Source organism: Malaclemys terrapin, chromosome 8 (genome assembly GCF_027887155.1).
Source record: "Malaclemys terrapin pileata isolate rMalTer1 chromosome 8, rMalTer1.hap1, whole genome shotgun sequence".
NCBI classification, from domain to species: domain Eukaryota; kingdom Metazoa; phylum Chordata; order Testudines; family Emydidae; genus Malaclemys; species Malaclemys terrapin.
Genome location: NC_071512.1, coordinates 109,235,312 through 109,256,892, shown reverse-complemented (window position 1 = coordinate 109,256,892; position 21,581 = coordinate 109,235,312). Strand labels below are relative to the sequence as shown.

At 45.3% G+C, this 21,581-nt stretch overlaps 1 protein-coding gene across 11 annotated transcripts in view; it reads left to right on the top strand.

The window, feature by feature from the left end:
• The window catches only part of ST3GAL3 (ST3 beta-galactoside alpha-2,3-sialyltransferase 3), a 382,649-nt gene that overhangs the window by 50,526 nt on the left and 310,542 nt on the right, over positions 1–21,581 (top strand). For all 11 annotated transcript variants that reach the window (XM_054038595.1, XM_054038593.1, XM_054038592.1 and 8 more), the window contains one exon: positions 1,953–2,097. In XM_054038595.1, coding sequence (XP_053894570.1) covers positions 1,977–2,097 — 121 coding nt within the window. In that variant the 5' untranslated portion in view covers positions 1,953–1,976. The remainder of the gene's footprint in view (positions 1–1,952; positions 2,098–21,581) is intronic.

Genomic DNA, 21,581 nt, shown 5'->3' with positions numbered 1-21,581 from the left:
TGAGGACTGATAGATCAGATATAGAATGATCGTTTTGAGAAAAGTGTTTACACACAGGTGATGTGGTGTTTGTCTTTTATTATTTTCCTGTGCAAGTTAATTTGAGAGTGCAGTGATTGTGTGGTTTCACCCCCATAGTTGTTCTTGGGGCACTTAGCACACTGGATGTGGTAACCACATGTTGTGATAGGCATGCGTAAGATCCGTGGATCTCGAAAGATGTGTTGGAGAGTGTGTTGATCATTGAAGCAGTGGAGATGTGTCTGCATGTTTTGCATCTGTTGTTCTGGCAGGGTCTGGTGCTGCTTTGAGATGGGGTACCCTGGTCTGTGGAGAACTTGCTTCTGTTAATGAAGTTGAGGGGTTGTTTGAAGGCCAGAAGAGGTGATTCAGGAAAGATTTCTTTCAGGATAGGGTCCCCGTTCGGTATGGGTTATAGTTGTTTGATACCCTGTGTAGGTTCCAGTGTGGGGTGATAAATGACTACTAGGGGTATGTGCTCAGAGGAGGTTTTATTTCTGTATTGAAGCCAGTTTTCTAACTACTTATGCTAAGCTTGTCTCTCTAGTTCTACAACAACACATTCTTGGGACCTTTCACTGGGGTTTTGTAGACTCTTCCCAGCATTTCTGAAGTCTGCTATTAAAGTTAGGCTGAGGGGATGTTAATGGAAGACTTCCTTGGTGTGAACTTTTGCTGTGTTTGAAACAGATAGTTTAGAACAAGGATTGGGGGAAAAAAAAAAAAAAAAAAGAACCAGGCACCATTTAGAAGTAGACATGAAAGACAAGGTCGGGGTTCCTACCAGCAAGATCGAGGAATGCCATGTGGGTGAGAAGTCCGCTGTCCCCTCCCCTAGCTGCTTGGAGGAGTGGAGGGATTTCTCCTAGGATGCATTAGGAGCCCGCTTGTGGGGCTTTTATCATTCGTATCAGCCTGAGGCTGGTAGATTTCAGATATACTTAAAGATCCCCATTCCTCTTTTTGCTTAGGCCTGGTTTAAATATAGCTTTTGTATTGGTGTAACTACTTTGGTTATGGGTGTGGCATTTTTTTAAACAACTAGTTATATTGGGGTAAGAGTTTTCACACTATGGGGTTATGCCCCTGTACTTTATTCACCTTCCTGTAAAGGTATAGGCTCTTTCCTGTGTGGTGAAGATGAGAAGGGTGCCAGCTAGAGAAAGAAGATGGTTTAATTCTCAGCAATGACAATTAAAGATTTACTCAGTTCTAGTGGACAGATTCAAAAACCTGTAGCCCATTCAAGGAAGGATGGAAGTACAACTCCCCAATGTGGACCAGTTATATTAGTATAAAAATGCTTTTACTGAAATAATATAATAATAATAATTAATGGAGATATCCCATCTCCTAGAACTGGAAGGGACCTTGAAAGGTCATTGAGTCCAGCCCCCTGCCTTCACTAGCAAGACCAAGTACTGATTTTGCCCTAGATCCTTAAGTGGCCCCCTCAAGGATTGAACTCCCAACCCTGGGTTTAGCAGGCCAATGCTCAAACCACTGAGGTATCTCTCCTCCCACTGATAGGCTGACACTGTATTTTATGAGGTCAGCTGGCTGTGCACACAAACAGTGAATTGAAAGTGAACTGAGCAGGCTTCTTGTTATTCTGTAGTGGCCTAATGGCTCTTTAGAATGGCAGTTACTGACTGAGACCAAAGTTATGTTAAGGTTAAGTATCAAGAAGTGAGGTTCTTACCCACGAAAGCTTATGCTCCCAGTACTTCTGTTAGTCTCAAAGGTGCCACAGGACCCTCTGTTGCATGTTAATGTTAGTTTCACTGGCATCCTATTTGGATAAGTTGAATGAGTTTTACATTGCTCAGAACATTGACTTGCTTCTTGACTTTCTCATGTTTATAATGCACTTGCTCTTGAATGAATTGCAAGCTAGATGGTTCAAGGTTCAAACTGTTTTTCTCCTCCAGGTCATGTAGAAGAGCAGATTTCGTATGAAGATGGGATTGTTGGTGTTTATGCGTAACCTGCTACTAGCCCTTTGTCTCTTTCTGGTACTTGGATTTCTTTATTACTCTGCATGGAAGCTGCACCTTCTCAGATGGGAGGACACAAGTAAGTATAGGAACTCTTGCCAGTCCCTCTTTAAATGCTCATGAAGTAGTTGTTAGTGGTGTGGTTTTGGTTTTGTTTGTTTCAGGTTTGACAGTAGTAGAGTGATGAGAATAAACCCAATCAATTTCTGGAGCTTCAGCATACTGTAGAAGTTGAATTTGTAACTATTTACAGATCCTCTTCATGGCTTTGGATTATCAGTGGGTACAAGAATAAAGTTCATGCATCTAATATACCAATTATAGGCTTGCAATTTTTAGGTTTTATTATATTTTTTGTGGCATGGGATCCTTAATTATATTGTCCAAATAGGAATTATATATAATTGACCTTTGAAATTATTTGTATCTGTTCTGGGAGGAGGTTTTGCTCACTGCGTATTTTTTTAACCTTTTGGCTTATGGCAAACAGGTAAAGCAAGATGGTCTCTCTCTCTCTCTCTCTCTCCAGGTGCTTTTGAATTTCTTCAGTGGGCTCTTCTTTCCATTTCTGAATTTTTAGATTCTCTATCCAGCCTCTCCTTATTTATTCCTTACATCAATCCTCATTTTCCCTTTCTCCGCTACCTTCAGTACTTGCCAGTTATCTGTCATCTTGAAGGATGTCTCCTCCATCCAACTGAAAAAAGCTTGTCCTTATTTTTAAGTTATGAAATCAGTTACTCAAATCCATGCTGATTATTTAATGTTCCTTTGCGTATAACTTTGGTCTGCAACTGTTCTTTTCACTATACTATTTCCGTAGTAAAGGGTACTCCTCACTTCCACCTCTCTTGGTTTCTTATCACATCTTGTCTGATGACTGAGTCAGTGAGCTGTAAGTACCTGGCTCCCCCTTATTACATCATTAAGACAGCAGGAATGCTGTTATTGAGTTTGTTTGTAACTTGTCTGGTATTCAAGTAGGTTAGAAGATACTTTAGATTGTAAGACCTTCTGGGCAGGAATTGTCTGTGTGTGTGTGTGCTCAGCAACCAGCGCAAATGGTGCTTCAGTCCTGATTGGGGCCTTTGGGTGCTATTACAATATAAATATTAATAGCTACTGCTATTAATAATCTGTGGGAAAGTGCTTCCATTCTGAATGGAAGGAACAAGCCGAGGGAGGTTTTAAAACGAATGCAGTGGCACAGCCTGTCAGTCTGTTGAGAATGCTGTGTATCTTCATCCTTCTTTTATTTATTTTATTTTATTTTATTTTTTTAACAGCATCAAAAAGTGTTGAGGCTTTCCAGAACCTGTGAAAGACATGGTTCCTACCCAAACAGATCACAGTCTGATTTTAATTTACTTATGCTATCTGTGCTTTGTACCGTACATGGTGCATGGAAAGATGTTAGTGTAGTCTCTGAATTTCCTTGTGGTGTTTTTTTTTTTTTTTTTTTTTGCACGTTTGTCTTTTGTTTGTTTAGCTTTGTGTGTGGTATGCTCAAATGACCAATGTTTTTAATTCCAGCATGATTCTTTATGTAGTAATGACAAATGCTTAACTTCTTGTTCATCCTTTTAAGTCAGTTCACATGACATCCCAGATCTCCAGGAATTTAACATGTGAATGCATGATGCTGTTGGTTGCTACAGGACACAGCCTAACAGAATAGCTTCTAAAGGGACTGCTTTCTGAGCAGGTTTCCTATCCCTGTAACGCCCAGACGCAATGAGATGATTGCAGGATGAAGTAGCAGCTGTACAAATACACAGCAAAGGATCCTGTTTAAGATGCAGCTTACTGATCTCACGGACTGATAACTCTTTTTCTGCTGTTACCTGTTAGTACAAAAGATGTTACCAGGAACATTACAAATTATTGTAATGGTCTTATTGACCCAAAGGAGCACTAACAGATACTGGTGTAAAAATGCAAGCTTTCCTAAGTCCAGGCAAGCCTCAGATTCCCCTTAGATTCTAAGTGTCTGTGTGGTACATGCAGTTGATTTCTCCCCCCTTCTCCCCCCAAATACTCTCACAACTTATTCTTTGAAAGAAGAAGTATGAAGTTTAACTTATTAAAAAAAAAAAACACTAGGGAACTACATACAAAAACCTGTTATAAGGAAGTTAAGGTTGCAAAGGCAAAAGATTTGAAATTTAAGAAATGCCAAAAGTAAGGTTTCCCAGGCATTCAGTACTTTTTTTATCCTTATTATTCAGTGTGTGCTCTTACCATGTAATTAATGACTATACAGCATTCACATGAGAGAGCAGAATTAAGGTTGGCATTTACTAACTTAAGTACTTGTCCTGACACCCTACATATACTGTTTCTTTATGTAATTCTATATACTCTTTCTCCATCTTCTATAATCTAGCCATACTAGGCTTTAACCTTTGGATTTCTAAGCAGTTGCTGTACCGTTTGAACTAAAGAAGAATGCATGGCCAAAAAGCTTCCTTAAGACAGAGTTAAGGTTCCATCAACTTTAAGGCCAGAAGGGACCATAAGATCATTGAGTCTGACCCGCTGTGTATTCTGGGCTGTTCATCCAGATACCCTTATATTGGGCTCAATGACTTTAGCTAGACTAAAGCATTTCAGTCCTCAGGAGACTAAACATTGAGTGCCATAGGCAGAGAATAGGAGAGATGCCACCAATGGCTGAAGCCCCTGCCACGTCAGGGAATTGATTAGGTGAAATATGCCTAAATGATCCTAGCAGGGGATCCATGTTGTAGAGCAGTGGTTTTCAAACTTTTTTCCTGGGGACCCAGTTGAAGAAAATTTTTGATGCCTGCAACCCAACGGCGCTGAGGGGTTTGGGGCTGGGGCAGAGGGTTGGGGTGCAGGATGAGGGTTGCAGGGTGGGGCTCGGAATGAGGGGTTCAGGGTGTGGGAGGGGGCTCTGGGCTGTGGCCGGGGTTGGGGTGCAGGAGGGGGTCAGGGTTCTGGGCTGGGGGTTCAGGCTCTGAGGTGGGGCCAGGGATGAGGTGTTTGTGGTATAGGAAGTGGTTCCTGGTTTGGAGGGGACTCAGGGCTGGGACAGAGGATTGGAACATGGGGTTGGGGCGCAGTCTTACCTCCGGTGGCTCCCGGTCAGCAGTGCAGCCAGGTGCAGAGGCAGGCTTCCCACCTGTCCTGGTACCACAGGCTACGCTGCGCCCTGGAAGCGGCCAGCAACAGGTCCGGCTCCTAGGCGGAGGTATGCAAGTGGCTCTGCGTGGCTCTTTCCACAGGCACCACCCTCCCAGCCAATGGGAGTGTGGAGCCCTATGGACCCCCTGCCTAGAAGCCGGACCTGCTGCTGGCCACTTCCGGGGTGCAGCATGGTGTCGGAACAGGTAGGCACTAGCCTGCCTTAGCTGGGTAGCACCGCCGACGGGACTTTTAACGTCCCGGTCAGCGGTGCTGACCAGAGCCACTAGGGTCCCTGAGCACTGAGCAAGGCGACCCAGTGCCTTACATGCGGCGACCCAGTACTTGGTCGTGACTCGAACTTTGAAAAACATTGCTGTAGAGGAAGGTGATGGTGAGGGTCATCCCAAGGTCCCTGCCAGTCTGATCTAGTGGAGTGGGGGCGGAATTCCTTCCCAAGACAAAATCTGGTGATGAGTTGGACTCTGAGTATGTGAGCAAGATGCACCAGCCAGGCATCTAAGAAACAGGATTATTTGTACCAACTCAGAGCACTAGTCCATTTCATTCCATATCCCATTACCAGCTGTGGCCAATCTCTGATGCTTTAGAGGAAGGCGGGGGAAACAGACCCCAGAATATATCAGGCCAGTTGGAGGGGAGGGGAATATCTTTCCTGACCCCTGCAGGCATATATCTGAAGTATGAGATTTGATCATAGTTATTGTCTTAATGCAGAGCTACAAGTATTATGAGTATGTTCAGCACAATGCATAGCTTCCTGTTCTTCCCATGGCCTGTGAAGGAAGGGAATGAACAGTGTGATTCACAGATACCAAAGCTGGATGGGACCATCAAGACTAACTAGCCTAACCTTCTCTCTCTCTCTTCCACACACACTCTCTCACACACATCGTAGAATTTATCCCAGAAATTGAATTCAAGCATGCTTTTAGAAAGATATCTAATTACACCTAATGACTCCAAGCGGTGTTGAATCTACCACCTTCCCTGGTAAGCTGTTCTAATGTTGAATTTTGTTTACTGTTAGGAGGTTGCATCTTGTTTCAAGGTTGAATTTGTCGAGCTTCAAAATCCAATGGCTGGAAGCTGTTATGCTTTTGTAAGCAAGGTTGAAAACTCCCACACTGTCATATCTTTTTCCATGTGTAAGTATCTATACACAGAGATTAGGCCACCCCTGAACCTTCTCTGTGATAAGTTTAGTTCCTTAAGCCTCACAGTGTAAGGTTTGTTTTTCATCCGCTGGATCATTTTTGGGATCCTCTTTCAAAATCTTGCTAGTATTTTCACATCCTTTTTCAAGTGAACTGGGCACAGTACTCTAGCATTGGTCTGACCAATAAGGAGTATAGAGGCAAGATTTCTTCCCTACTTCTACTTTATATCTCCTCCTTATACATCCAAGGATCACATTAGCCCTTTTTGCCACAGCATTGCAGTGTGTGCTCATGTTAGGGGTCATTGTAGGTAATCACCTCAAATCCCTTCTCTGAGTCACAGCTTTCCAAGCCAGTCCCCCATCTGGATAGATACAGATTGCATTCTTTGTTTCCAGATGCATTACTTTGTTAAAACATGTTTTGTTGGATTGCAATGGTCTACAAAGGTGATTCAGATCACTCTATCAGTAACCCATCTGTCCTCCTTGTTATTTAATACCCCCAAACTTTGTCATCTGCAAATATTACCAGCACAGATTTCATTTAATTATCTAGATTGTTAGTTTAAAAAAAACCAAACTGAATAGTATTGGACCAAGCACTGATCCCTGAGAGACCTTGCTAGATATGCCCTGCTCCTTGATGTTTTCCCCATTAGTAACAATATTTTGAGATCTGTAACTGAGCCAATTTTAATCCATCTCATTTGTAAGCCCTGTTAGTTCCATATAATGCAAGTTTTTTAATCAAAATGTCATGTGGAACTAAGTCAGATGCCTAGGTGAAATCCAAGTGTACTGTATCAACATAGTTGCCTTTTATCAGCTAGACCTCCAACAAACCAAAACAAACCAACAACCACCCAGGGTTGTTTGCCAAAATCTGCCTTCTTACTGGCATTAATTATATTTTTAGCCTCTAATGCTTTGAAAGTCCTGAGTTAACCATTCCATTATCTTACTCAGGATTAACGTCAAGTTAACTGGTCTATAGTTCTCTGGGTCATCCCTTTTGCGTGCACTCTCCCTCTCTTTTTTTTTTTTTTTTTAAAGCATATTAACACTAAAGGATCGGCAGCCCTCCAATCCTTTGCAATTTTGCCAGATAGCCAAGATTTGGTAAAAATTAACCTTAGTGATTCAGAGAGCTCCTCAGCTAGTTCTTGTAAGACTCTTGGGTGTAAGTTATCTGGCCTGTGGAATTGAAAGTGTTTAACAGATGTTACATCACATCATCCTTTGTTACATATGGTAAACTTTCTGTTCCATCCGCAATACCATATGGGATGGACATATCCTTCTGGTTTGTTTCAAATATAGACCAGTAATATATATTGAATACTTCAGCCTCGTCTACATCACTATTTTTTTACTGTCTGCATCTAGGAATGGACCTATACCTGACACAGGGTTTTTCTTGTTCCTAATAATTGTTAAAAATTTCTTCTGACTGTCTTTAACCCTGTTGGACATTAATATTTCATTAAGGGAATCCTTTAGCTTCCCTTAAGTCACCTAAATTTTTAATTTGTAACTTATATCCATTGCAATTTACTTCCCCTCTCTTCCATTCTTATTTATTTTATTACTGCTTTTACATCTACTTTTAACCAGGATGGCTTCTTGTAACTTTTTTTCATGTCTATGGAATCATGGTTGTTTAGGTTCCTGGTAGGATGTCCTTAAACAGCTCCCAGTTTTCATTAACACTTCCCACTTTAAATTTAATGTTCCCAATTATGCTGACAGTTATTTTAAACTTGGAAAACTGGCTCTTTTAGAGTTCCAAATATACATATTATTGGTCAGTGCTGTGTTCTCTTTGCACAAAGTAAATGTACCCTGATTGCAATCACTGGTGCCTAGGTAATTGCTGGTCTTAGGTCAGCACCTAACTCTTCCTTGTGTGTCAGAATGAGGTCCAATATTGAATTATGTGGGGCCTAATTTGGGCGGGGGGACGGGACTCAGTACATCCTTTCTGTAGCATAGGGGACCTGCTATGCGTTGAAATGGCCCATTTATCTCAGTGGGTGCTGTCAGCTGAATGAGGACCCCCGAGATATTACATTTATTGAATATGCCTGTTCTTGTTTGCCATCACAGACTCAGTCTGTCATGCCTAGTGGACCTGGCAGGAATTCAGTGAGCATCTCCCAGCACAGAATTGATCCAGCTCTCCTTGTGTAATTTTTACCATGGCACCAAGTCCCTCTCATATCAGCCCAGTGACACACTACCATACTAGGCTTTATATCATGGGCACAGTAATGCCCCCAGCCGGTCCCAGGATGGGATTTGGCACTGGATGATTACTGGTGGAGTGCTGATATTCCTCAAACTGGCACTCACCCTTCCCTTCCAAAAGATAAATCCGCAATAACTTGAAATATTTTGTTTTCTAAACTGGTTCTTAGGGGCAGTCCAAGGACAAATGGTTCCAAATATTTGAGAATTAAAAGCAGGTGACTTTGGGGTGCTGTAACTTGGGAGCTCCTCGACCAAATAACCCATGACTTGCCTCACCAACACTCCAGCCCCTTAACAGTTATAGCAGTTTTCAAGAGACATATGCATATAGACTTTAGAGCTGATTTTTTTTCAAGGTGCTCTCACAAAGCTGCCCAACGGTAAGCATGGACATTCCTATCGCTCCTCTATAATTCCCACCAGTGTTCCCTCTAATTTTTTCCATCCATGTGCCGAATAAATTTTGTTATGTGCAGCACCAATATCGAGGTAATAGGCGGATGTGTGCCATCCCCTCCATACTTTCACGGCAGCCCTTATCCCACTAAGAGCTCACAACGTCCTACTGCTAGTACCATCTAGGGATGGTATGTCTTCAGGTGACGTCTGCAATACCCATCTGTTCATTCCTACAAGCCTCCTTCCACAAGGATCAATTCGTGCTTCGCAAACTATACATAGAAATGCACCACTGAAATGCAGCCACCTCTGAGGAGGAAAGTCAGCAGCCAGCTAGGCCAACAGCACAGAGAGCACTGTGCAGTAGTTTGGAAAGAGAAGGGGAATTTTGGATAGGAAGAATCTTTTCCTCTTATTCAAAATGCTTGAAATATTCAGTGTTCAGACTGGGCTTCATCTGTAAAGGTCTCATATGAATGTAAAATATAATACCGCAATTTAGAAATCAAAGTAAATGTTTCTTTTTAAATCAGGACACTAAGGCTTAAAATAATTTTTAAAAAACACTCACATTCCCTTTACTACCATCCTCTTGTATTAACAATACAAAGCACTTTAAAAGTCCTATGAACTATTCAGCCTTCATGTTGTTTATATTTTACACTGGATTAGCTTGGACAATTGAAGTAGCACAGTCAAGTTCACCTTCAGATTCTCATGCACACATACAGTGTTCTAATGTCTCGGTTATTACAGTGAAACACATACAGCTCTGTAAATTTACACAGCACTTTACAAATACATGGACTCAGGCAAAATTTCACTTGACATGAAGTTCTCCCACTTCTTTCCATGAGGCCGCTCACGTGAGTAACTGCTACATGAGTAATACTTTACAGGATCAGGCCCCTAGATAAACCACATGTCCTCCTGCCCACAAAAAGCTTTGCAAACACTGCGAGGGATGTTTAAATCCACAACAGGGAATTGTCACTGAGGCACGGTGTGGGTTGAGTTCGGGGTACAGAATAAACATCCCAACCTGTGGCCAGAACAGATACATATCCTCTTTGCAGTTGCTGTACCAGACCCTGTGATTCCTGCACACTGGTCTAGTAACATTCCTTGCCATGTCCACTGGATACGTGTAACCATGGACTTTTTCCATTCCTTGGCCCATTCCTTAAGCTAGTGTGGAACCCAGTTCTGTGACATGTGGGAGGTACAGTGTCCTCTGTGCACTCACTGAACAGTTACCCATTCACATGCAGCGTAACCATGACAGTTCTGCTGCATTTGGGGACTTTGTGTGGCAACCTATGTTCCTGGGTGAATTTCAACAAATCTGTGCAAAGCTGACATTCACCCTAATGAGGGTTGCATACGGCAACAAACAGACCCCATAGTTTTCCCAAGGGGAGCGCAACCAAAATATACTTGTTTATCATCAGAATTTGTCTTAACTTTTATTTGTCTTACCTAGAGACTGTTCCTTTGCAATCTATAAATGAGAGAGGCTCACTCCTTCAGGCTGATACTTAAAGCTTTCATGGAATGCTTGACACATGCTCTTACTTCTGAATACAGAGCACAGTTCAAGTTGAGGGACAATGTTCTAGTGATCCAGTGACTAACCTCAACACAAGAAAATTTCTGCTAGCTGATCCAAGTAATTAATCTCTCATGCAATGGTAAGCCAGGGACAGTGAAATACTAATTTTGCCATTTTTTAAAAGCATGAGAAAAATAATGTAGATAGTGTAATGGCAAAAAAAAAAAATGTAAATGATAGCTAATGGCCAAGAATGAGGTTTATAAGACCTTTACATGAAGTTAAAACTTATCAACTGATGTGGAGCTTGCTAGAATCATTCTCTGGCAGACTACTGACTGTTTTATCGAGGCATTATCTCCTGGCTATTCAGATGGTGACAAAACACATTCTGGTAATCAAGATACTATGTTGACCAGGAGAGAGAGGCAGCTGGAAGTTGAAACTAGACAAATTTAGACTGGAAATGTCTAAATTTTTAACAGTGAGAGTAATTGACCATTGGAACAGTTTACCAAGGGGTTGTGGTAGATTCTGCATCTCTGGCAATTTTTAAATCGAGATTGGATATGGTTCTAAAAAATCTGCTTTAGGAATTATTTTGGGACAGTTCTATGGCCTGTGTTATACAGGAGATCAGACTATATCAGTGGTCCCTTCTGGCCCTGGAATCTGTGAAATGTAAGTTAATGATACTTATATTAATGAGGAAATGTTTGAACAATTAGCTGTATGAGTTTGTATTTGTCCTTATAATTTTCTTATTATTGTACATTTTTGATTGTTGAACAGCATGACCAATGCATATTTTGTGCTTACTAATGCTTTTATTCATTTCTGTAGAAGTTTTGCAGTCTCCTAAAGGTTCCTGAAAATCACATGACAGGCATCCACCCTGTGGTACTGTAAGTGTGAAACCATTGCTGTCCTGGCTTTGCAAGTTGGGATAGTTCTATTTAGGAATGATACCAATTTGAATAATTGTCCATTTAATAATGCTTAAATCACTAGTAACTTTATGGCTTGTTTCACTTACTGTACCATTCTATATTCTGCAAACATACTGTATCCATTAAAAAGAAAGATTAAGAACAAAATGTATTGGGCAGGTTCTCCTAAGAAAGGAGACCATCACAGGTCTCTGGATGAACAGTTCTGGTCTTGCTTGTTTCTCTTTAGAAACTTAAGGGAATTCAGGATGGAGAAGAGTGTGCTCTGTAGTGAGCTGTGGTAGGCTGGAAGGATTCAAATTGAGGGACAGTTACATCTGAGTGTTTACAGTCGTGAATACTGGAATCAGGGCTTGGAAAGTAGCTTTCATTTGAAATCATTATTTTTAAACTTGCTTATAACTTTCCTAACAATTTTTCTTCAGGGTTGAAGCTTCCCAAAGCTGACTATATTTGGAAAGTATAATGTTACTCATGGACTATTCTCCTAATGATCTGTGGGCAAAGGTTACATAAATACGGATTAACTGCCCAAAAACTTTATTAATGCAGTTAAGGTTATTTAGTGCTCCATTGTGGACTTACAGAATATGGACAGAGGATAAACATAACCCTCTGAAAACCAAGAAATACAATTAAGGTTATGTGTCCAACACCAAATCTGACCTACCCCTAACAAATTCTGCCATTTTGTGTGTTGTCTAATCCAATTCTATACTATCATTCCCCTTTGTACACTCTGTGGCCCTCATTGCTAGGTGCCAGAGCTTGCACTGCCTTTTGAGGAGAGGTTGCAGCAGCAGTGAGAGGAGTTGGGGTCCTTCTTTTCTGGGTGCTTATACACACCATCGGAAGAGAAGATCACAATGGGTGTGTCCTACGCTGCAACAAAAGGCTGTGGCCGGCCTGGGTCAGCTTGAGCTTCGGAGCTATAAAATAGCCATGTAGATGTTTGGCCTCAGGCTGGAGCCCAGGCTCTGAGATCCCATGACGGGGGAGGATCGCTGAGCTTGGGCTTCAGCCCGTGGTCAAACATCTACTGTGAAATGACATAGCCTTAGATTATGAGCCTGAGTCAGCTGACCCAGGCTCGGAGAATCAGTGCCAGGGTGTTTTTATTGCAGTGCAAATATCCCCAATGTCTCTTTGTCTCTAACATCTAAGAATATATGAAAGGAGTTTCAGGTTTGCTCAGACAGATGCCGTTGACATTGCCGTAGGTATGTCAAGAAAATGGGGGAATATGATTGCTTATCTCAGTCTAACACTCTTGCGTATTCTCAATGCCCACTAGAACTCTATAGCTGCATTGCCATTCACCAATGCCTTTCTGCCGCACCATTGTACTGGGGAGCTGTAGCCAACTGCTGGCACATATCACAGAGCAGAACAAGACTCAGTCAGGGGCAGCCAAACATGGGGTCCTAAAGGGAGTTCTGAGGCCAGGGATGAACACTTATAAATATCTAGCAGCTCTTCAGGGGTTTGTGAGGAGTAGGTAAATGGTTGAGTGTAAGTCAGGCTTAGCTAACTACTGTTCAAGTCTAACCTAAGGTTGGCCAAAACCGAAGAGTTCTTCTTTGAGTGCTTGTTCCTGTCCATTCCAACCAGGTATGTGCGCGCCACGAGCACACCAGTCGGAAGATTTTTCCCTTAGCAGCGTCCGTAGGGTCGGCCTGGTCGCCCCCTGGAGTCGTGCCTTCATGACGCCCAATATAGCACCCTGCCAGCCCCCCCACCTCCTCAGTTCCTTCTTACTGCCAGTGACGGCTAGCTGGAACATCGCTCGCTCTCATGGCAAGCACTTTGGCAGTGTCTTCTGTAGTTTTTTGTACAAACGGTTTAAATAGTTAGTTAATTAGAAGTTCGTTAGTTACAGTTGTGGTAGTTTAGATTTGTTTGGGGGGTTTCCCACCAACAACATCTTCTTCTTCACCTCTGGGGTATGCCTGAGTTCCCAGGGTTTAAGCTCTGTGAGGACTGTGGCAAGTTTATGCCCAAGAATGACCCTCACTCTTCCTGTCTGCGGTGCCTTGGGGAGAGGCACCAGAAGGACAGGTGCAGGATCTGTAAAGGTTTCCGACCCAGAGCCCTTAACGACTGGGAGCAGAGACTTAAAATCCTGCTAATGGAGGCGGCACTACGACCACGCTCTGACCCCGGGCCCGCTGAACCCTCGCTGAGTACCTCTTCGTCAGTACGCAGTACTCTGGTGCCAACTAAGGACCCTCGGCACCACCATGGCTTGGGCCATAAGACACCATTGTCGGTGTGGCACTGCTCTCAATCCCCAGTGCTGCTAAAGAAGGAAAGGCCAGAGAGGGGTTGGTCCCTCCTGCCAAAGTCTAAAGGTTCGGTGGTGTCCACAGGTATCTCATGACAGAACACCTTGTCCCTGCAGCCCAGTCAAGTCTGAAACCCCCACGGTCCCCGGATCGCCAAGGTGACCAGCTCCCATCTACGCCGGAGGCGTTTGAGGCAGCCAAGGACCTGATTCGCCTCTCGGTGCCGACCTCCTCACAGAGGAGGGACAAGTCGCCGGTGACTGCGCAGCGCCACATCCAGTCTAGGGGCAAACCAGTGCTGATGGCACACCGATCTCCAGCCCCGGCGCACATCTCCCCACCACAGCCCATCCATGTAGGAGAGCCACACCGATCCCCGGCCTCTTGGCACCTCTCTCCAGCAGCCCTCAGCAGGTCCAGGAGCAGGAGGTCCAGATCCTGCCGGAGCCACCAGCCCTACCCGGCACCATGGCCTCGGCAGTGGCAGCCGTAGTTTCAGTGGCCCTTTTGGATACCCTGGGCATACCACCGGAGCCAGGGACAGGTCCAAGGTACCAGTTGGCGTTGGTGTCATCAGTGTCCTTTGTCCCACCGCAAGCAACGCTGGCACTGCCGACCAGAGCGCCAGCCCTGCTGTTACAAACAACAGCTCCAGCACTGACCCTCCCATCAGCGGCACCGGCAACAGCTTTGGCTCCAACTCCACCGGCGTCAACAAGGTTGGCACCGCCGCATCTAGCGGCTCCTGCACTGACTGCAGCACCGAGGCTTCAACCTCCAGCGGCCTCGACACCATATCCCACGGAATACTGCGTGCCGAGAGATCCAAAGGGCGCTGAAGGCAGTGAGCAGGGTCTGCTGCCAGGCTTCTCTTCATCCTTGCCGGATGAAGCGGTTGCGGGGGCGTCGATGGCCCCAGCTCTGGAGGATAATCGGGTTCTCTAGCAGCTTCTACTCTTTGCTGCCCAAAGCCTGGGCATTCAGGCAGAGGAGGTGGTGGAGGAATCGGACCCACTTGTGGACATCCTCGGGTCCATCGCGGGTAGCCCTACTACTGATTAAGGTAATAATTGAAATGACTAAATCCCTGTGGCAGACCCCTGCTTCTCTGGCCACTATGGCCAAAAGATACAAATGGCATTATTTTGTCCCTTCAAAGGGGTATAAACACTTATACCTGCCCACCCCCCCGACTCTTTGGTAGTTAATACAGCCAATCAGTGGGAGCGCCAGGGTTTCCAGGATCCCACCCTGAAAAATAGGGAGGCGAAGAGACTCGACCTGTTCGGCAGGAAGGTCTATTCAACAGGGGGTTTACAGCTCTGCATTGCAAACCAGCAGGCTATCGTAAGCAGATATGCGCATAATACCTGCGCTGCGATGGCCAAGTTTGCAGAGCTCCTGCTACAGGACTCTCGTACTGAGTTCTCAGCATTAGTGGAGGAGGGGAAGCCGTTCTCCCGAGCTACCCTACAGGCGGCTTTGGACGCGGCGGATGCAGCCTCACATACACTAGCCACGGGGGTTTTAATGAGGTGGGCTTCCTGGTTGCAGGTCTCTGGTCTACCCCATGAGAGCCAACAAATGATCCAGGACCTCCCCTTCTAGGGCTCGACCCTGTTTTCTGAGAATAGGATAGGAGACTTCATAGTCTGAAGGACTCTAGGGCCACCCTAAGATCTCTGGGACGCCACACACCAGCCACTCAGTGTAGATATTTCAGACCTCAGCCTCCCTCCAGATTCTGCCAAACCCAAAATCACCAGGACGCCTCTCGCAGGCGAAATAGGAGCGGTAGAAGGAGGCAGCACTCCTCCTTGGGGCAGAGTTCTGGACAGCCCAAGCATCTGGCCGGCCCCAGACCCCCCTTTTGAAGGTGCGGTCGAGGACGGCTCACCAGTTTAGAATCTGGATCCATCCCCTCTTACCTTTTCGTCCTGTCAATCCCCTTTCTACCGTGCTTGGTCCCGTATCACCTCGGACTGTAGGGTGCTCCGCACAGTAGAGAGGGGATATTTCATCCAATTCTGTGCCCTCCCACCCCCCTTCCCTGTTCCTCTTCAGGGACCCCCTCATGAGCAACTTCTAATACAGGAAGTGCAGTCCCTCTTCTTGGTAGGGGCAGTGGAAGAGGTTCCTCAGGGGCAAAGGGGCAAGGGCTTCTACTCCTGATATTTCCTAATACCAAAAGCCAAGAGTGGCCTCAAACCCTTCTGGACCTGTGGCAGCTCAATAAGTTTGTAAAGAAACTCAAGTTCCGCATGGTCTCGTTGACCTCCATTATCCCTTCATTGGATCCAGGAGACTAGTACGCTACCCTCGACTTGAAGGATGCATATTTCCACATAACAATAGTTCCTCCTCACAGACGTTATCTCAGATTTGTGGTGAACAACAGCCACTATCAGTTTACCGTCCTCCCTTTTGGCCTGTCAGCAGCACCTCAAGTTTTCACCAAATGCATGTCAATCCGCACGGCATTCCTGAGCAAGCACCAGATTCAGGTTTTTGCATACCTCGGCGACTGGCTGATCAAAGGCCACTCCAGATCCCAAGTGGAGGATCAGGTCGGCTTCATAAGAAGGACCTTCCTCAAACTAGGTCTCCTTCTCAACGAGGCCAAATCCACTCTGTCCCCGGTGCAGAGAATAGAGTTTATAGGTGCAGTACTGGACTCAACTTAAGCCCGGGTGTACCTCCTGGAAGCCAGGTTTCGGTCTCTAGGGGACATCATACAGGGCCTTGGACAGTTCCCTATGACCACAGCAAGGAACTGCCTGAAACTGCTGGGGCACATGGCTGCGTGCACCTATGTAGTCTAGCATGCCAGACTCCGACTATGCCCACTCCAGTCATGGCTTGCGTCAGTTTATCGACTGGTTCGAGACACTGGACAGCATTGTAACCCTTCCCTGCCCCGTACTAGATTCCTTTCTGTGGTGTCTCGACCCACAAGTAGTTTGTGTGGGAGTACCTTTCACCAGCCCCCAGCCATCCCTTTCATTAGTGACAGATGCCTCAGATTTGGACTGGGGGACACATTTGGGAGACCTCAGGACTCGGCCTCTGGTCTCAGGCGGACCTCGCTCAGCATATCAATGTCAAAGAGCTGAGAGCGGTGTGCCTGGCGTGCCAGGTTTTCAGAGCCCACATATCAGGCAGATGCATATCATTCCTCACGGACAACACCACAGCAATGTTTTATATCAACAAACGGGGGTGCACGCTCCTCTCCCCTGTGCTGGGAAGCCCTCATGCTGTGGGACTTCTGTGTAGAGCACTCGATACACTTGCAGGCTTCATACCTCCCTGGGGTACAGAACGAGCAGGTGGACAGCCTCAGCTGATCTTTTCACAGCCATGAGTGGTCCCTTCGGCCAGACGTAGTGAGCTTAATTTTCCATCTCTGGGGCTTTCCCCAGATAGACCTGTTCGCCATGTGCAGCAACAGGAAGTGTCAACTATTTTGCTCCTTCATGAATCACAGCCCGGGTTCCATCGTGGATGCATTTCTTCTTCCGTGGGGGGACCATCTGCTTTACACATTCCCACTAGTACTGCTGGTCCACAAGGTGCTTCTCAAGGTCCACGGGGACTGGGCTTGGGACATATTGATAGCTTCGGCATGGCCGCGCCACCACTGGTTCATGTCGCTCCTGAAAATGTCCGTGGCAACCCCGCTCACCTTACCGCTGGTCCCGGACCTGATCACGCAGGATCATGGCCATCTCTGGCACCCGAACTTAGAATTGCTCCACTTCACAGTTTGGCTGCTCCATGGCTGAAAGCTATGGAACTGTCCTGTTCTGACCAAGTCAGACAAGTTCTCCTTGGCAGTAGGAAGCCCTCTACAAGGGCAATGTACCCTGCCAAGTGGAAGAGGTTCTCTCTCTGGTCGGAGCAGCACCATCAGTCGCCAATGCTCGTCCCGATCCCATTTATCCTGGACTACCTCCTCCATCTTAAACAACAGGCTCTGTCCATGTCGTCAATAAGGGTCCACTTGGCCGCCATCTCCGCCTTCCATCCAAGCGCAGACGGCTTCTTGGTCTTCGCGAACCCTATGGTCAGCCGTTTTCTCAAAGGCCTTGACAGACTCTACCCGTAAACGCATCAGCCTGTCCTGGCCTGGGACCTTAACCTGGTCCTTGCCAGACTTACAGGCCCTCCATTTGAGTCACTGGCGATGTGCTCCCTGCTTTATCCCTCTTACAAGGTGGCGTTCCTGTTGGCGATAACCTCAGCTAGGAGAGTGTCGGAGCTCAGGGCCCTTACATCTGAGCCCCCTTACAAAGTATTTCATAAGGACAAGGTTCAGTTCAGACCTCACCCGTGTTTTCTCCCTAAGGTTGTCTCCCAGTTTCACATGAACCAGGACATCTTCCTTCAGTGTTTTATCCTAAGCCACATTCCTGCGACAGGAAGCGAAGGCTTCATTCATTGGATGTCCGCAGAGCGCTGGCCTTCTATATAGAGAGAACTAAGTCGTTTCAAAAGTCCATCCAGTTATTCCTAGTGGTGGCAGACAGGATGAAGTGCATCCCCGTCTCATCCCAACTCATCTCGTCGTGGATCACATCATGCATTCGGGAGTGTTACAGCCTGGCAAAGGTGCTGGCTCCGCCGCTCACTCCACCGGGGCTCAGGCCTCCTCAGTGCATTCCTGGCACAGGTCCCCACCCAGGAAATCTGCAGAGCGGCAACATGGTCCTCGAGACACACATTTACGAGACGCTATGCGATCACACAACAGGCCAGAGACAATGCGGCTTTTGGACGAGCCGTGCTCCAATCAGTGGATGACTTCAATCCCACCTCCTGAACTTTGGCTTGTGAGTCACCTGGTTGGAATGGTCATGAACAAGCACTCGAAGAAGAAGGTTACTCACCTTCTTGTAACTGTTGTTCTTCGAGATGTGTTTTTTCATAGATTCTAGGACTGGAAGGGACCTCGAGAGGTCATCGAGTCCAGTCCCCTGCCCTCATGGCAGGACCAAATACTGTCTAGACCATCCCTGATAGACATTTATCTAACCTCCTCTTAAATATCTCCAGAGATGGAGATTCCACAACCTCCCTAGGCAGTTTATTCCAGTGTTTAACCACCCTGACAGTTTGGAACTTTTTCCTAATGTCCAACCTAAACCTCCCTTGCTGCAGTTTAAGCCCATTGCTGCTTCTTCTATCCTTAGAGGCTAAGGTGAACAAGTTTTCTCCCTCCTCCTTATGACACCCTTTTAAATACCTGAAAACTGCTATCATGTCCCCTCTCAGTCTTCTCTTTTCCAAACTAAACAAACCCAATTCTTTCAGCCTTCCTTCATAGGTCATGTTCTCAAGACCTTTAATCATTCTTGTTGCTCTTCTCTGGACCCTCTCCAATTCCTCCACATCTTTCTTGAAATGCGGTGCCCAGAACTGGACACAATATTCCAGTTGAGGCCTAACCAGTGCAGAGTAGAGCGGAAGAATGACTTCTCGTGTCTTGCTCACAACACACCTGTTAATGCATCTATGACAATGCGGTTCTGGCGGAACCCAACTGAGAGTGCCAACGCAGGACAAATTGCTCAAACAGGGCAGTTACAGCCCAAGGCTGGGTTTTTTTCCACCTCTAAAGCAAACCAAACCAGCCAGACTAAGAGGACTTCGGTCTCACCCCACCGGCTAACCGCAAGTCTCACAAGCCATTTCCTTAGACACTCCAGTTTCCCAGTATCACCACCAGTACCACTCGTTATGGGGACAAATGGTTATGAAAACCAATACCCAAATAAAAGAAAAAAGGTTCTCCTGATCCCAAAGGACCAAGCCCCAGACCCAGGTCAATATACAAATCAGATCTTACCCACAAATCACGCTACTGCCAATCCTTTAGAATCTAAAATCTAAAGGTTTATTCATAAAAGGAAAAAGATAGAGATGAGATTTAGAATTGGTTAAATGGAATCAATTACATATAGTAATGGCAAAGTTCTTGGTTCAGGCTTGTAGCAGTGATGGAATAAACTGCAGGTTCAAATCAAGTCTCTGGAATACATCCCCCGCTGGGATGGGTCCTCAGTCCTTTGTTCAGAGCTTCAGTTTGTAGCAAAGTTCCTCCAGAGGTAAGAAGCAGGATTGAAGACAAGATGGAGATGAGGCATCAGCCTTATATAGTCTTTTCCAGGTATAAGAACACCTCTTTGTTCTTACTGTGGAAAATTACAGCAAAATGGAGTCTGGAGTCACATGGGCCAGTCCCTGCATACTTTGCTGAGTCTGAAGGCATATTTGCCTTCTCTCAATAAGTCCATTGCATAGCTGATGGTCCTTAATGGGCCCATCAAGCAGGCTAGGCAGAGCTAATCTCAGTTTGTCTGGGATGTCACTCAGCAGCATAGCATAAATTTGCCATACAGACATTATAGAGCCCATATTCATAACTTCAACTACAAAACTGATACACACATATAGACAGCATAATCATAACCAGTAAACCATAACCTTGTCTTAGACACCCCATTTGACCCCCTTTATACAAGATTTGGGTGCCACTACAGGACCTTGGTTGCAACAATGATCTATATGGTCCCAGTTTATGTCAATAACGTCACAGCATCCCAGAATCATGTTTGCTTTTTTTGCAACAGCTTCACACTGTTGACTCATACTTAGCTTGTGGTCAACTATAATCCCTAGATCCCTTTCTGCCGTACTCCTTCCTAGACAGTCTCTTCCCATTCTGTATGTGTGAAACTGATTTTTTCTTCCTAAGTGGAGCACTTTGTATTTGTCTTTGTTAAACTTCATCCTGTTTACCTCAGACCATTTCTCCAATTTGTCCAGATTATTTTGAATTATGACCCTGTCCTCCAAAGCAGTTGCAATCCCTCCCAGTTTGGTATCATCCGCAAACTTAGTAAGCGTACTTTCTATGCCAATATCTAAGTCGTTAATGAAGATATTGAACAGAGCCGGTCCCAAAACAGACCCCTGCGGAACCCCACTTGTTATGCCTTTCCAGCAGGATTGGGAACCATTAATAACAACTCTCTGAGTACGGTTATCCAGCCAGTTATGCACCCACCTTATAGTAGCCCCATCTAAATTATATTTGCCTAGTTTATCGATAAGAATATCATGCAAGACCATATCAAATGCCTTACTAAAGTCTAGGTATACCACATCCACAGCTTCTCCCTTATCCACAAGGCTCGTTATCCTATCAAAGAAAGCTATCAGACTGGTTTGACATGATTTGTTCTTTACAAATCCATGCTGGCTATTCCCTGTCACCTTACCACCTTCCAAGTGTTTGCAGATGATTTCCTTAATTACTTGCTCCATTATCTTCCCTGGCACAGAAGTTAAACTAAAACAACAAGGAGTCTGGTGGCACCTTAAAGACTAACAGATTTATTTGGGCATAAGCTTTCGTGGTAAAAACCTCACTTCTTCAGATGCATCTTCATCTGAAGAAGTGAGGTTTTTACCCACGAAAGCTTATGCCCAAATAAATCTGTTAGTTTTTAAGGTGCCACCAGACTCCTCCTTGTTTTTGTAGATACAGACCAACACGGCTACCCCCTGATACTTGACACCATGCAAGAAGTTAAACTAACTGGTCTGTAGTTTCCTGGGTTGTTTTTATCTCCCTTTTTGTAGATGGGCACTATATTTGCCCTTTTCCAGTCTTCTGGAATCTCTCCCGTCTCCCATGATTTTCCAAAGATAATAGCTTGAGGCGTGTGGGAGACGGGAGAGATTCCAGAAGACTGGAAAAGGGCAAATATAGTGCCCATCTATAAAAAGGGA